Source organism: Berghia stephanieae, chromosome 13, assembly GCF_034508935.2.
Source record: "Berghia stephanieae isolate SIO BIC M18660-M18661 chromosome 13, UCSD_Bste_1.3, whole genome shotgun sequence".
Classification (NCBI taxonomy): domain Eukaryota; kingdom Metazoa; phylum Mollusca; class Gastropoda; order Nudibranchia; family Aeolidiidae; genus Berghia; species Berghia stephanieae.
Genome location: NC_088372.1, coordinates 9,797,903 through 9,811,839, shown reverse-complemented (window position 1 = coordinate 9,811,839; position 13,937 = coordinate 9,797,903). Strand labels below are relative to the sequence as shown.

The window sequence follows — 13,937 nt, the reverse complement described above, 5'->3', positions numbered from 1 at the left end:
AAAACACAAGCTTTGAATTTAATTCTTTTCCCAACAGGCAGCCAATGCAGGTCATGAAGTAGAGGTCCGGCAGAGTCGCACCTACGCTTCATGAATACTAGTCTGGCAGCGCTGTTTTGGACAATCTGAAGACGTTTCAGATTGTATTGCGAAACGCCAAACAACAGAGCATTACAATAATCCAATTTCGATAGTACGAGGGACACAACCAGGTGCTTGGTCACATCCTCAGATATGAACCGTCTAATGGAAGCAATCTTTTTTAGTTGGAAAAAGAGAGATCTAACCAAATTATTAACCTGATGCTCCATCGACAGTCCAGAGTCTAAGATTGTGCCAAGGTTTTTCACTTTGTCAACAATTTGAATAGAGGCATCCCCCAACTTCAAATCTGTTTCACTTTTCCACTTCCTGTTCCCCACATACAGCACCTCCGTCTTATCATCATTCAGTTTCAGTCTGTTCTCATTCATCCATTTCTTAACACTTTGGATACAATTCTTACTATTGGCTGATACTTCTTGTAAATTTCTCGTATTGGAAACGCAGTACAATTGCGTATCATCAGCGTATTGATGGTAAGACAGACCAAAACTTCTGATGATTTTAGACAGAGGGCCAACGTACAAAACAAAAGAACGGGTCCAAGTACTGAACCCTGGGGAACCCCACAATCAAGAAAGATTTCCTCCGATCTATATTCATCCACCGTAATAATCTGTTTACGATTAAACAAATATGACCTAAACCAATCAAGCGCTGCACCAGACACGCCATAAGTAATTTCAAGACGTTTGAGAAGAAGATTGTGATCAATAGTATCAAAAGCAGACGATAGGTCAAGCAAATTCAGCAAAGAACATGAACCATTGTCTATAACAGAGAGGAGATCATTAACAACCCTAACAAGTGCGGTTTCCGTCGAATGATGTTGCCTATAAGCAGACTGAAATTTTTCTTCAAGACAATTATTTTTAAGATGAGACAGTAATTATTTCAAAACAAGCTTTTCTAAGATCTTAGAGAGAAAAGGAAGATTAGAGACAGGGCGATAGTTTTTTAAGTTCTCTTTATCGAGATCAGGTTTTTTCAAAAGGGGTTTGACATGAGCAACTTTGTAAATGTCTGGTACAGCACCTGACTGCAACGAATTATTAACAATACATGTAAATGGTGTTAAAATTACATCAATGCATTTTTTTTAAATGGCAGTATTTAAGGGGTCTAAATCACAACTTTTAGTTGGAGACGACATAATGCAATCACATAAGTCAGCTTCAGTAATCTTTGAAAAATGTGTTAATGAATCACCATGAAACATGTCAAATGTTGTATGGATCGATTCAGACGAGAGTTCTTTCCTGATGGTATCCGTTTTTTCTTTAAAATATTGACCAAAGCGAGTTGGTAGATCTGCACGATCGATTAAAGATGGGAGAGCTGGTTGCATCTGTTGTCCCAGCAGTTCCTTGGTCAAGGCAAAGAATTGTCTCGAACGTCCCACGTTTTTGAGGCTTTCTTCATAGAATTTCTTTTTGGCCCTGAAATTGACGGCTTTTGCATCATTTCTAGCCGCGATGTATCGCTTCTTATCGACAGCATCTCTGGACTTGAGCCATTTTCTTTCTGCCGGCCTCCTGGCTAATCCATTCAATTTTATTTCGGTATTATACCAGGGTGCTTGACGTCTCACTTTTACTGCTCTAGTTGTTAAGGGAGCATGCTTGTCCACCGTACCAACAATTGACTCATGGAGACCATTCGCATCATGTTTATTTTTAACGTTATGGTCAAGGTCTTGTTTAAAAATGTTCATGTTTATATTCTTCAAATTACGAGATGTTATCATCTTTTTTACTTCGTGCTTCATTGGAAATAAAACGCAAAACACAATTAAATGATGGTCAGAGATTAATTTATCAATATTTGAGACAGGTGAAGAGAGAGAATGTTCAATGTCTGTAATGACATGATCTATTGTGTGGCCATGGTTAACACTTGATCTTCTAGTACAGGGGACCACATCATTAGTAATAGATTGATAGTTAACACTTGGTCTTCTAGTACAGGGGACCACATCATGAGTAGTAGATTGATAGTTAACACTTGGATCTTCTAGTTAAGGGGACCACATCATTAGTAATAGATTGATAGTAAACACTTGGTCTTCTGGTACAGGGGACCACATCATTAGTAGTAGATTGATAGTTAACACTTGATCTTCTAGTACAGGGGACCACATCATGAGTAGTAGGTTGATAGTTAACACTTGGTCTTCTAGTACAGGGGACCACATCATTAGTAGTAGATTGATAGTTAACACTTGATCTTCTAGTACAGGGGACCACATCATTAGTAGTAGATTGATAGTTAACACTTGGTCTTCTAGTACAGGGGACCACATCATTAGTAGTAGATTGTTAGTTAACACTTGATCTTCTAGTACAGGGGACCACATCATTAGTAGTAGATTGATAGTTAACACTTGGTCTTCTAGTACAGGGGACCACATCAATATTTTTTTAAAACCTTGATCTTCTATATAGCACAATATCCATTAAACATGCTCAAAGCACTTTACAAATGGTCCCTGACCAACAGAGACAACACTGTTGACGGCCAGGTACTCATTTTACACTTGAGTACAGTGAGAGAATATGAGAAAAGAATCTTTTCCAAGGACTCAACTATGCCCCGATCGTGGCTCAAACCCAGGACCTTCCGATCCGAAAGCGAGTGTCATACCAGTAGACCACATAGCCGCACTCGTAATAGATGATTAAATTAACACTTGGTTCTAGTTTGTATTTCTGCTGTCTGTCTGGGATTAAGTAATATATTTATGTTTTGATTGTTTCCTTTGTTTTGTTTTGTTTTTTTGTTATTGCCTGAAGAAGGATTTGAAACCTGAAACGTTCCGTGTTTACTATTTTGTTCTTTTTTTAATTTTTTTTTGTAATTGTAATATTCATTTTTGTTTTTGACTTTATTCAGTCCACCACAGCTTATAGCAGCTTCCTTGGTGAGGTTCCTGACCTCCCATAGTGGGCAGGGAGGCACTTCCTGTGTCTTCTATCCCCCTTTATCTTATTTCCAACATGCTTTCTGTCTTTGTCTTGGGATGAAATAACTTGGTTTTGTCCTGATATGACCTCAATGTGTTGGAAGTGCCGTAAAACACTTAAAAACAAAAACAGACATTATAGCAACTTTGGGAGTATAATTGACAAGGATGGAGGCACAGAAGCAGGGATGGAAGCACGGATAGGAAAGGAACAGGCTGCATTCACATCTTTGAACAGAGTTTGGAGAACTAAAGATATCTCCCTTCTACTAAAGCTAAGACTTTTCAACTCAAACGTGAAGTCTGTCCTACTGTATGGATGTGAAACTTGGAATGCATCACAGGCATGTATAAGGAGGGTACAGATTTTCGTAAACAGGTGCACGCGTAAGCTACTCAGAGTAAATGGATGGATAGAATTGAAAATGAAGAAGTATGGAAAAGAACACAGCAGAAAACAGTTGGAGAGGAAATAGGAAGAAGACGATGGAGTTGTATTGGACACACCCTTAGAAAGAAAGACTCCACTATACCAAAGAAAGTATTGGACTGGAACCCTCAGGGCAGAAGATCAAGGGAGGGCCACAAGGAACACGGAGAAGAATTAAAGAAGCTGATATACAGAAAAGTGATAAGACATGGAACGAGATAAAAAAATTAGCTCAGGATAGAGGATAGAAACTGTTTGTCTGTGGCCTATACCCTGACCCAGGGTGAAAAAGGCAACGATGATGATGATGATAGAGAAGGATGGAAACTGTTGGTCTGTGACCTGTACCCTGACCCAGGGTGAAAAAGGCAATGATGATAATAGCAGCTTCGTGTCGACACTCCAACTTGTTGTGACCAATCGTATTTTCTGTCTTTTAATCCTTTAGGTGGAAGAGGAGCAGCTGTCGGACAACACAAGAAAAGTCACTTTAAAACAAGAGAAATTCTGTTCATCCCAACAAGAAGCCAAAGGTGAGGATGGAAATCAGTGGTGCTCAAAAAACTTTTCCTAGAGTTGGAGTCAGCGATCCCTTATGACATTATCCACTGTCTTGCAGTCACTATGGGGGGTCCTAGTAGCTCAGTTGATAGAACACTTACTTCACATGAAAAGGGAACTAAGATCGATTCCAGGTGCAGTTGAGATTTTTTTTTTTTCTGACTCCCCAGAAGTGATTGGGTGGCTAGGTCTGTTAGATCTGGCAGAAAGTACTTTGTAAAGACTAGTGTCCTATCCAAATGGTAGCATGCAATTGCTATTGTCCGTTTCATGCTATAGAAACTGGGATAAGCTCCGGCTCCATGGGCCTAATGCCTCTGAAGGACTACATTTTTTTTAAAATTAGGTCTCTAACATCAACTGTTGCCCAGTGGGTACTCTGTGCATGATAAAGCCTGCTGCTCTTCATGTCCATTGGGCTGATTTCATTCAATAAGCAATAGAACGTTTGGCTGGTCATACTGAGAACTTCTCTCCCATCTATTTGGAAGGGTTTTGAACCCAAAACATTATGTTTTAACTATTCTGTTATTTTGTTTAGCTGATATTATGTGTGTATATAGATAGTCCATATGGTTTGTGTAATCGTTATGTGTAGCATGTATGATTTCCCCGCTTGTTACTGTGTGCACCTAGGGCTGCTTTAAACATGGGATTGCTGCAATATAAGTATATTATTATTATTATTATTATTATTATTATTATTATTATTATTATTATTATTATTATTATTATTATTTTGTTATTGTTATTGTTATTGTTATTATATTATTATTATTATTATTATTATTATTATTATATTATTATTATTATTGTTATTGTTATTATTATTATTATTATTATTATTATTATTATTATTATTATTATTATTATTATTATTATTATTATTGTTGTTGTTGTTGTTGTTGTTGTTGTTGTTGTTGTAGTAGTAGTAGTAGTAGTAGTAGTAGGTAGTAGTAGTTGTAGTCGTCGTCGTCGTCGTAGTAGTAGTGTTTGTTTTGGATACCTTCTCCAGTCTACAGCCACTAGCAGTTATATGCTGACTATGCCATGTACTTTGTTACACTTTGGAAATTATACTGGGATATTGTCTATTTGTCGTCAGATATAAAGTCTAAAAACTACAAGTGGAAAGTGCCATTCTCCATCGTGACATCAAACAGTCCCAGCACTCCTGTCATCACGGATGTTCTAGAGTCTGACAGTAAAACCATCACTCTAGACAACTGTCAACGTGAACATTGGATCAAGGTAAGGGCTGGACATGTTTGTCTCTTTCATCTGATGCAAACCTGCCGTCTTCTTCAACATTTTTAAATTGGTAGTTTTTGGAGATAAAGGTAGAGGTCGCTGTAATTAACATGATAAATCACAATTTACCCTCATAATGATAAAATAATACTTGAAATCCCTACAATTGTGTAGCCTGGCATCAAATGTCTTTTTCAATCAGTTTTCACGGCTAAGCGAAGCTAAAGAAGTTCTGAAAGTGGAGTCTATTCGGGATTCTATGAATTGTTGGTAGTAGTAGGTAATATATGGCAGATGGGAACTATGAAAAGATGTGTATGTACTTGTGCCAGACAAAACAGAGAGAGAAAAATAATCATCCCAAAATATCAGCTTACATGGGGAACAAACCTCAACTCTCCTGGTAAGGTGTTTCCACAGAGGTTGCCTGGAACTTGGGACAGTTTAACACTGCACACAATTCCCCTTTCTAGGCAGACTGATATTTTTGGATCATTTTTTCTTGTATTTTTCTCTCTGCTTTATCCAGCACTGTTTCATAGACCCTTTTCAAATCTTGACCCTTTTCAAATCTTGACCCTTTTCAAATCTTGACCCTTTCTCAAATCTTGACCCTTTCTCAAATCTTGACCCATTTCAAATCTTGACATTTTTCAAATCTTGTCCCTTTTCAAATCTCGACTCTTTTCAAAAGTTGACCTCACACCAGTGCCTGCTCCTTAACGTGTCATTTTACGGAAGACATTGACACAGGAAAGTTGTATAAAATGGAGGTTATTTCATCTTCTTTGGCAATGACAGATTGATGGAAAGTTTCATGATTTGACATATCCTGTCTTGTCATGAAGTCACAACTCTGTGCATCAAAGATAATAGCGACTGTGATGTGGTGACAACAAATGGACCTGCTTTTGTGTGTGTGTGCACAGGTATGTGTTTGTAGGTACGTATGAGTGTCTTGTCTAGTCTTGTCATGAAGTCACAACTCTGTGCATCAAAGATAATAGCGACTGTGATGTGGTGACAACAAATGGACCTGCTTTTGTGTGTGTGTGCACAGGTATGTGTTTGTAGGTACGTATGAGTGTCTTGTCTAGTCTTGCCCATGAAGTCACAACTCTGTGCATCAAAGATAATAGCGACTGTGATGTGGTGACAACAAATGGACCTGCCTAAGCCTTCATTTGGATTTTATCCATTTCTCTGTCAAATTCAATTTGGACATTCATTTTTGGGATATTTTTGGGCAGAGAATTCCATATTTGGATAGTGCTTTGGAAAAATGAGTTGAGATGAGCATTAACTCGTGACTGTGGGACCTGGTATGAGTGCTGTTTTCTTTTGTTTTGAATCAGGCTATCAAATGGAATCGGTTGTCAGTCCCTGTCGGGCCTTCAAGAGGACTTTGGCTTTTTGGATTGTTCATCTTCCATGTAATGGTGACCAGTTTAAACTCTTGCGCATCTCACTGATGCTTTCAGTCCTTCTGTAGTCGTTACAAACAAACCTACATGATCTGTTTTGAACTTTCCCCAGCTGTTCCATCTGCCTTTTACTCTTGGGGTCAGTTGTGTAACATCCATATGGTTTGAATGGAATTGGTAGATTAATTAGTCACGGAAAGAATATAGAGATTGATTCACAAGTTGATGACTTGTCTATTCTCGTGAACTAGAACTGCCACTGCAATATGGAATGCATTTTGCAACAATTGGGAAATAAGGGGAAACAATCATTGTAAAGCGACATTCTCCTAGGCAACTAAATATAATACACAGTTAATTCCCTTATTATTACAACTTGTACAGATTGAATCAATTAACACTTTATTTATATATTTAATTATGTTATTTATCTATTTCTTTCTTTCTTTTATTTTTTTATTTATCTTTTCATTTATGTATTTAATTATCTATGTGATGAGAAAGACCTACGCTGGCATGGAGAACGAGCTGGGTTTCACGCTACATAGACAAAGAAGTATTCGCAATCCAGCTATGATTGTCACGGATCTAGATTTCGCAGATGATCTGGCTCTACTGAACGAGGAGATGGACCAGGCACAAGAAGTCCTCAATAGACTTGAAACTGAGGCTGAATGAGTAGGACTGTGCTGTAATGCTAAGAAGACAGTTAACCAAACCTACAACCAAGAAAGGCCAATTAGCATACTGGCAAAGAATGGAGAATGGCTGAAGGAAGTTGACAACTTCAAGTACCTAGGAGGTTGGACCCAAAGCAGTTCCTCTGATATCTCTGTCAGGAAAGCATTGGCTTGGAGTGCCTGTCACAAACTCAGGAGAATCTGAAGTTCAAACCTATAGAGGGAAATAAAGAAGAGACTGTTCCTGGCAACGGTAGAGTCGGTGCTTCTATATGGAGCAGCAACATGGACTCTTACTAAAGCCCTTGAGAAGCAACTGGACGGCTGCTACACCCGTATGCTGCGGATGGCCCTCAATGTAAGCTGGAAAGAGCACATATCAAATGAAGAGCTCTACAGTGACCTACCCCCAGTGATCTTGAAGATTCAAAAGAGAAGACTGAGACTTGCGGGGCACTGCTGGAGACACAAGGAGGAAATTGCAAGCAGTCTTGTGCTATGGGAACCACCTGAGCGAACCAGAAGCAGAGGCAGGCAGAATAAAACCTACATTGACTGTCTGCTAGACGACACAGGAATGGACAATACCCGGGATCTGCGTACGCTTATGGAGGACAGGACAGAATGGCGAAGACTTGTGGCTCATGTTGAGCGCCCCAAGGGGTGGCCTAAGTAAGTTAGTATCTATTGATTGTGTGATTTATTTATTCGTGTCTATATATTTATTTATTTATATATGTCTGTCTATTTATTTATTTATTTATTCCTTTATTTATTGTCTAGGAATTGATGTAATTATTTATTTATTGATGCCATTGTTATTTGCAGGTGAATCCCGGCCAGTCAATGTTCTACCACGTCATGTATTCCAAAGACTCCCTTCAGAGGCTCGTGCCTGCCATCAAAGACCAGATCATCTCACCCGAGGACCGTATTGGACTCCTCACTGACCTCTTTGCTTTGGTGAATAGAAATCAAATCGCAATACATTCCTGATCTTCTGACCTCCCTGACCTCTTTGATTTGGTGAATAGAAATCAAATCCCTATCCATCCCTGGTCTTCTGACCTCCCTGACCTCTTTGCTTTGGTGAATAGAAATCAAATCATTATCCATCCCTGGTCTTCTGACTTCTTTGCTTTGGTGAATAGAAATCAAATCACTATCCAACCCTGGTCTTCTGACCTTACTGACCTCTTTGCTTTGGTGAATAGAAATTAAATCACCATCCATCCCTGGTCCTCTGACCTCCTTGACCTCTTTGCTTTGGTGAATAGAAATCAAATCACTATCCATCCAGGTCTTCTGACAATCACAAGATTTGTCAGAGAAAAACATGGCTGACAGGTTTTCAGGTTAGGTGTCGAATTGCATCTCGTTTTCTTCTATAAGACGAGATACACGGTCAACCCACCCAAAAACATGCCTCTACAAAATGACTGAGTTTTATCAACTTTCCAAGGCGTTTAAAAATGTTACTAGAAGTTTCTTCTTCACAAACAGGAAATCCAATTACAGGTTCCTGTCGCTGACTGACATTCATGGGGGCAGCCAATTTAAGCTGCCATAACATAATGAACAGGGAGGTACATACTGTGTCTTCTATCCCCCTATATCTGTTTTCCAACATGCTTTCTGTCCATGTCTTGGATTGAAATTGCGTGGTTTTGTCCTAGACCTGGCCGGAGTCCTAGCTGGGAGGGAAACGGTCAAATGCATAGTTATTGTTTTGGGAGATGATATTTTTTTCCCTTGTAAATCATCTCTCTTTTATGTATTATTGTATTTGTTATTTTGAATGAATAATGGAAGCAATTGAGTGTATTCCTCTTTTTGGACTTATGCTTGTGTCCGGATGTGACTTGTAGTTATAGGTGATCTCAAACTAAGTACATTCATGGTATGCTCTTGGAATTTACATCTGATCCCTATTTGTTCCCAGTTCCCCTTTGTCTTACTTTCTCTTGTGTGCTTTAATTGTAATTTTAGAACTTTTTACTATCCCATTTTCTTCCTTTTTACTGGCATTGATATAACCAAAATGTGTTGCAAGCGCTGTAAAACCCTTAAAAACAAACAAACAACAAACTGCCATAACTTTGTCAAAAATGACAGAATTAAAATTTTCAACTGTTGGTTTAAAGAGTACATGTGTAAGTTTAATTGAGCCAACTATGCCGTCACATGAAAAAGAAATGAAGTCAGTAGGACCTTTGTCTCATTACTTTTTGACTCACCTTCGTACACAATTGTCTTCCTACTTTGATCATTCATCCATTATTTCTAAAAATCAATCAATAACCTTTATGTGTTCAATTGACATCCTCAGTGCAAATCAGGCTACATGAAAGTAACAGAGGTGTTGGGTGTGACTGAGAGTTTCCGTGGCAACACTGACCACGCTGTGTGTGACTTGTTTGGCAGCCTGCTGTCCAGTCTATGCCCATACATGGAGTGTGTGGCTACCAGTCACGGTGTCGACAACACGTATCCCAAATTTATCTGTGACAGTCTGAGGGAGATGGGGGAACGAATTGGCTGGGATGCCAAAGACAACGAAGGTGAGAATAAATTCCCTTTATTCATCCCCAAGGGGAAATTTGTCTTTAGGGTCTATTTCAAGGAAAGACTGGAATAACCCAGGCCTTAGCCGCAGTACAGCACCGCAAATTGAGCTAGGGCGATTGTGACTTGCTGAAGGCCACATAACAAGGTGGGTGGTCGAACTCAGTACCTTTTGGGCACAAAGCAAAGACCGTACCGCTGAGCCACGCTGTCCCACAAATAGGCAGGAAAGATTATAGTTTGCTTGATAACCACAGGGGATCCCGATAGCTCAGTTGGTAAGGCACTCGCTTCACGCGCAAAGGGACTGAGATCGATTCCGGGTGTAGTCGAGATTTTTTCTGACCCCCCCTGTCCACCCAGCAGTGAATGAATAGCTCAGTCTGTTAGATTTGGCAGAGAGTACTTTGCGATAGACTAGTGTCCTATCCAAAGGATAGCAAGCAATTGTTATTGTCCATTTCACACTATAGAAGCCGAGATAAACTCCAGCTCCATGGGCCCAATGGCTCTGAAGGACTACTTTGATAAGCACAACCGATTGTAACAAAACAAGTCATTATCATTTTGTAAAATGTAAGAAACAAAAATGAATATAACAGCTTCAAAAAAAAAAAAGAACAAAATACAAAAACACTGACATTTCGGTCTCAAACCCTTCTTCAGCCAACACCAAAAAACATCGAAAACATAAATCCATTTCTAAAAAACCAAATGGACGGCAGAGAAATATATTTTGTAATTTGTATTGGATTTTTGTTGGGATCTCCTATCAAAACAAACTTTGTGATTCTCTTATTGATATATTGAGGCCAATTCTTGAGGATGTGACAGCCTGTAAATTCTCTGACAACAACAATCTATGATTACCATCTCACCAGTGTTAGTCAACAATCCATCCCTAACTCTCTTCAATTGTGCGGCTATGTGGTCTAGTGGTATGACACTCGCTTTCGGATCAGAAGGTCCTGGGTTCGAGCCTCGCTCTGCGCATAGTTGAGTCTTTGGAGAAGGCTCTTTACTCACATTCTCTCACCGTACTCAGGTGTAAAATAAGTACCTGGCCGCTAACAGCATTGTCTCTGTCCGAAAAAAATTGTAATATTTCCTAACAGGCGTCGTGTCCCGTTCTACATGTTAAATGTTGCTGTGGGCCAGGGACCCATTGTAAAGCGCTTTGAGCACGTTTAGTGGATATTGTGCTATATAAAAGCTCTTTTTTTTTTTTTTTAATGTTTCAATTCCTTGAGAGAGAAAATGAAGTACTAATAAAGAATTAGTCAAACACTTGCCCCACCTACCAATGTGCTATTTATAGTTTTGAAACCCCCCCCCCCCCCTCCATACAGCTGTCTGGATTTTATGTGATGTATTTATGTTTTTATTGTTTTTGTTATTGGCTGAAAAAGGGTTTTGAGCCTGAAACATTCTGTATTCTGTATTTTGTTCTTTTTGGAAGCTGTTCTAATCGTGTTTGTTGATGATTTTGTCCTGGTGTCAAATTTTGAAAATCGTGACGTGGACTGGGTTTTCTCTTCTGTTTTTTTTTTTCTTTCTTTCTAATTCCTCTTTTTCTAAACACAATCCATTTTTTTTGTTTTTCTTTCATGTTAAATCATTTGTTTTGATAAAGGGAAAACCCGAAACATCTACAGTCATTAATAAAAAGCTTATCGTTTCATCACCTTCGTATTGTTTTGAATGGAAGCCCAGACAACAAATTGTTATCCACTGTTATTCCAGAGAAATGTAAATGTTCCTGGTCGAAGCTCAAAGAAATAAATAACAATGTTTCATTCTAACAATGCCACTACCACATTATCTCATTCATCTGCAGTATTTAATTCATCCTGTTTTGTTGATATAGGGAAAACCCGAAACATCCATATTATCTGTTTTCGTCTATTAAATTGAAGCTTACATTCAATTTCACAGTTCTTTATCTGTTATTCCAGATGAAACGAGTGTGATGATGAGAGAGAAATTATTGACCTACCTGGGCATACATGGAGAGGCCAAGGTCAAACAAGAAGCCTTCAGAAGATTCCAGTCTTTTGTCCATGAGGAAAGCACTCTGTCATCCGACATCAAATCTCCTGTAAGTTTTACTTTCTTCTCTTTTTCTCTATCATTTCATTTTTTATGTAAGGGTCAGTCATCCTTTAGGCCCCATTTAGATGTGTGGTTAATTCATCGACAGCCTGGAGGATGAACTGAGCTGTGGTAGATGTGGATTACCATTCAACTGACACTTTGTCAATGAAAGAGGTTCTGTTTAGACGTCCAGTTAATTCATTCACAGCCTGGAGGATTGACTGAGATGTGGTAGATGTGGATTACCATTCAACTGACACTTTGTCAATGAAAGAGGTTCTGTTTAGACGTCCAGTTAATTCATTCACAGCCTGGAGGATTGACTGAGATGTGGTAGATGTGGATCACTGTTGAACCAAAACTTTGTCAATGAGAGAAGTTCTCGGGAGGATTGACTGAGATGTGGATCACTGTTGAACCAAAACTTTGTCAATGAGAGAAGTTCTCGGGAGGATTGACTGAGATGTGGATCACCGTTGAACCAAAACTTTGTCAATGAGAGAAGTTCTGTTTATACGTCCTGCTCTATGAATTGTAATTAAAAATCTTTTCTCTTCCAGACAACACTGTGAAGGTGAATTATACACAATAGTACTGGTGGACTGAACAATGAAACAAATTGATGAGTTGCTGCTTTTGTCATGATTAGCTAAACCAAAAAGTGGGATGGGTCGAAACAAATACAACACATCCATTTACACACCAGACACACACACACACACACACACACATATACACAGCCATGTGACACAAATAAATAAGTGGACTTTGTAGTTCGGCACATAATTACGTTTCCCGCGTGATTTTGACAAATTTTGGGTTGCTGATTACAAAAATATTATTACTTTGTTGATTTAAAAAATGCATTTGAATTTTTTTTGAACAAATTTTAAAACCCCCTGAGGCAACATCAAAGAAACCACAATTATGTTACTGGGCGTCAGTGATCTGTCAGCTTGCAAGAGGGAAAATATCAAGCATCGCTTGGTATCAGGGGCTTGGGCGGAAATCTGTCAGACATCACTTAAAATCTTCGTTTACTCGTTCAGTTTTCATCAACTTTTGTCGGTTATCCCACAAATTACGAATATTCTTTCACCGTGGATGATTTACATGTTGGTCTAATTAGGCTTTTAGAGACACAGACAGCAATGAGGTGTAATTATACCTGGTTTCTATGATAGAACGTCAAGTGGTAAGTATTCCTTCACAGCCATTAGGCCGTGGAGTTGGGGTCTATACCCATTTTTATTGCACGAAATGGACAATAGCAATTGCTTGTTATCCTTTAGATAGGATGCTAGTCTATCACAAAGTACTTTCCACCAGTTCTAGCAGACCCAACTAACCAATCAGTGCTGGGTTGACAAGGGATTCTGGGAAAAAAATCTTGACTTCACTCAGGATCAATCCTGTGACTTTTGCCAGTCGGGAGTTATCTGGGCTGCCAATCCATAGAAATAAGAGGGACAATCTGGTAATACTGGGTCTATACTTACTTCCTTATTTACTGTCCAGCGTCGTCCTCATTGACATTGGCTGCCCACACTCTGCTACCACAAATGTCTGTCCATTCCCCCCATCGGTTGACAATATCATCATACAGCTCTCTGCCATTCATTGATACAGATTTTTTTTATTTCTTCAAATACAGGTTTTTCACCAAAAAAATTTACAGGAATTTTATTTATTTTTTTCTTCTTTTACATGTGGCATGTCTGTACTAATCTAATCCAGTCAATGCTAAATGCTCTTATCATTTAAATGGTGTTAGGCAAGGGTTGTAGTCCTGGGGTGAAAGGGGATTTTATTGTATATTGTATTGCCTTCTATTTCATGAACAAACTGAAGCAAATTGTTCATTGTTA

At 38.8% G+C, this 13,937-nt stretch overlaps 1 protein-coding gene across 1 annotated transcript in view; it reads left to right on the top strand.

Moving 5' to 3' along the window:
- LOC144959185 (puromycin-sensitive aminopeptidase-like) overlaps positions 1-13,937 on the top strand; it is a 47,321-nt gene that overhangs the window by 25,494 nt on the left and 7,890 nt on the right. The window contains exons 13-17 of the mRNA XM_078891728.1: positions 3,943-4,027; positions 5,161-5,306; positions 8,239-8,373; positions 9,740-9,971; positions 11,931-12,073. Coding sequence (XP_078747854.1) covers positions 3,943-4,027; positions 5,161-5,306; positions 8,239-8,373; positions 9,740-9,971; positions 11,931-12,073 — 741 coding nt within the window. The remainder of the gene's footprint in view (positions 1-3,942; positions 4,028-5,160; positions 5,307-8,238; positions 8,374-9,739; positions 9,972-11,930; positions 12,074-13,937) is intronic.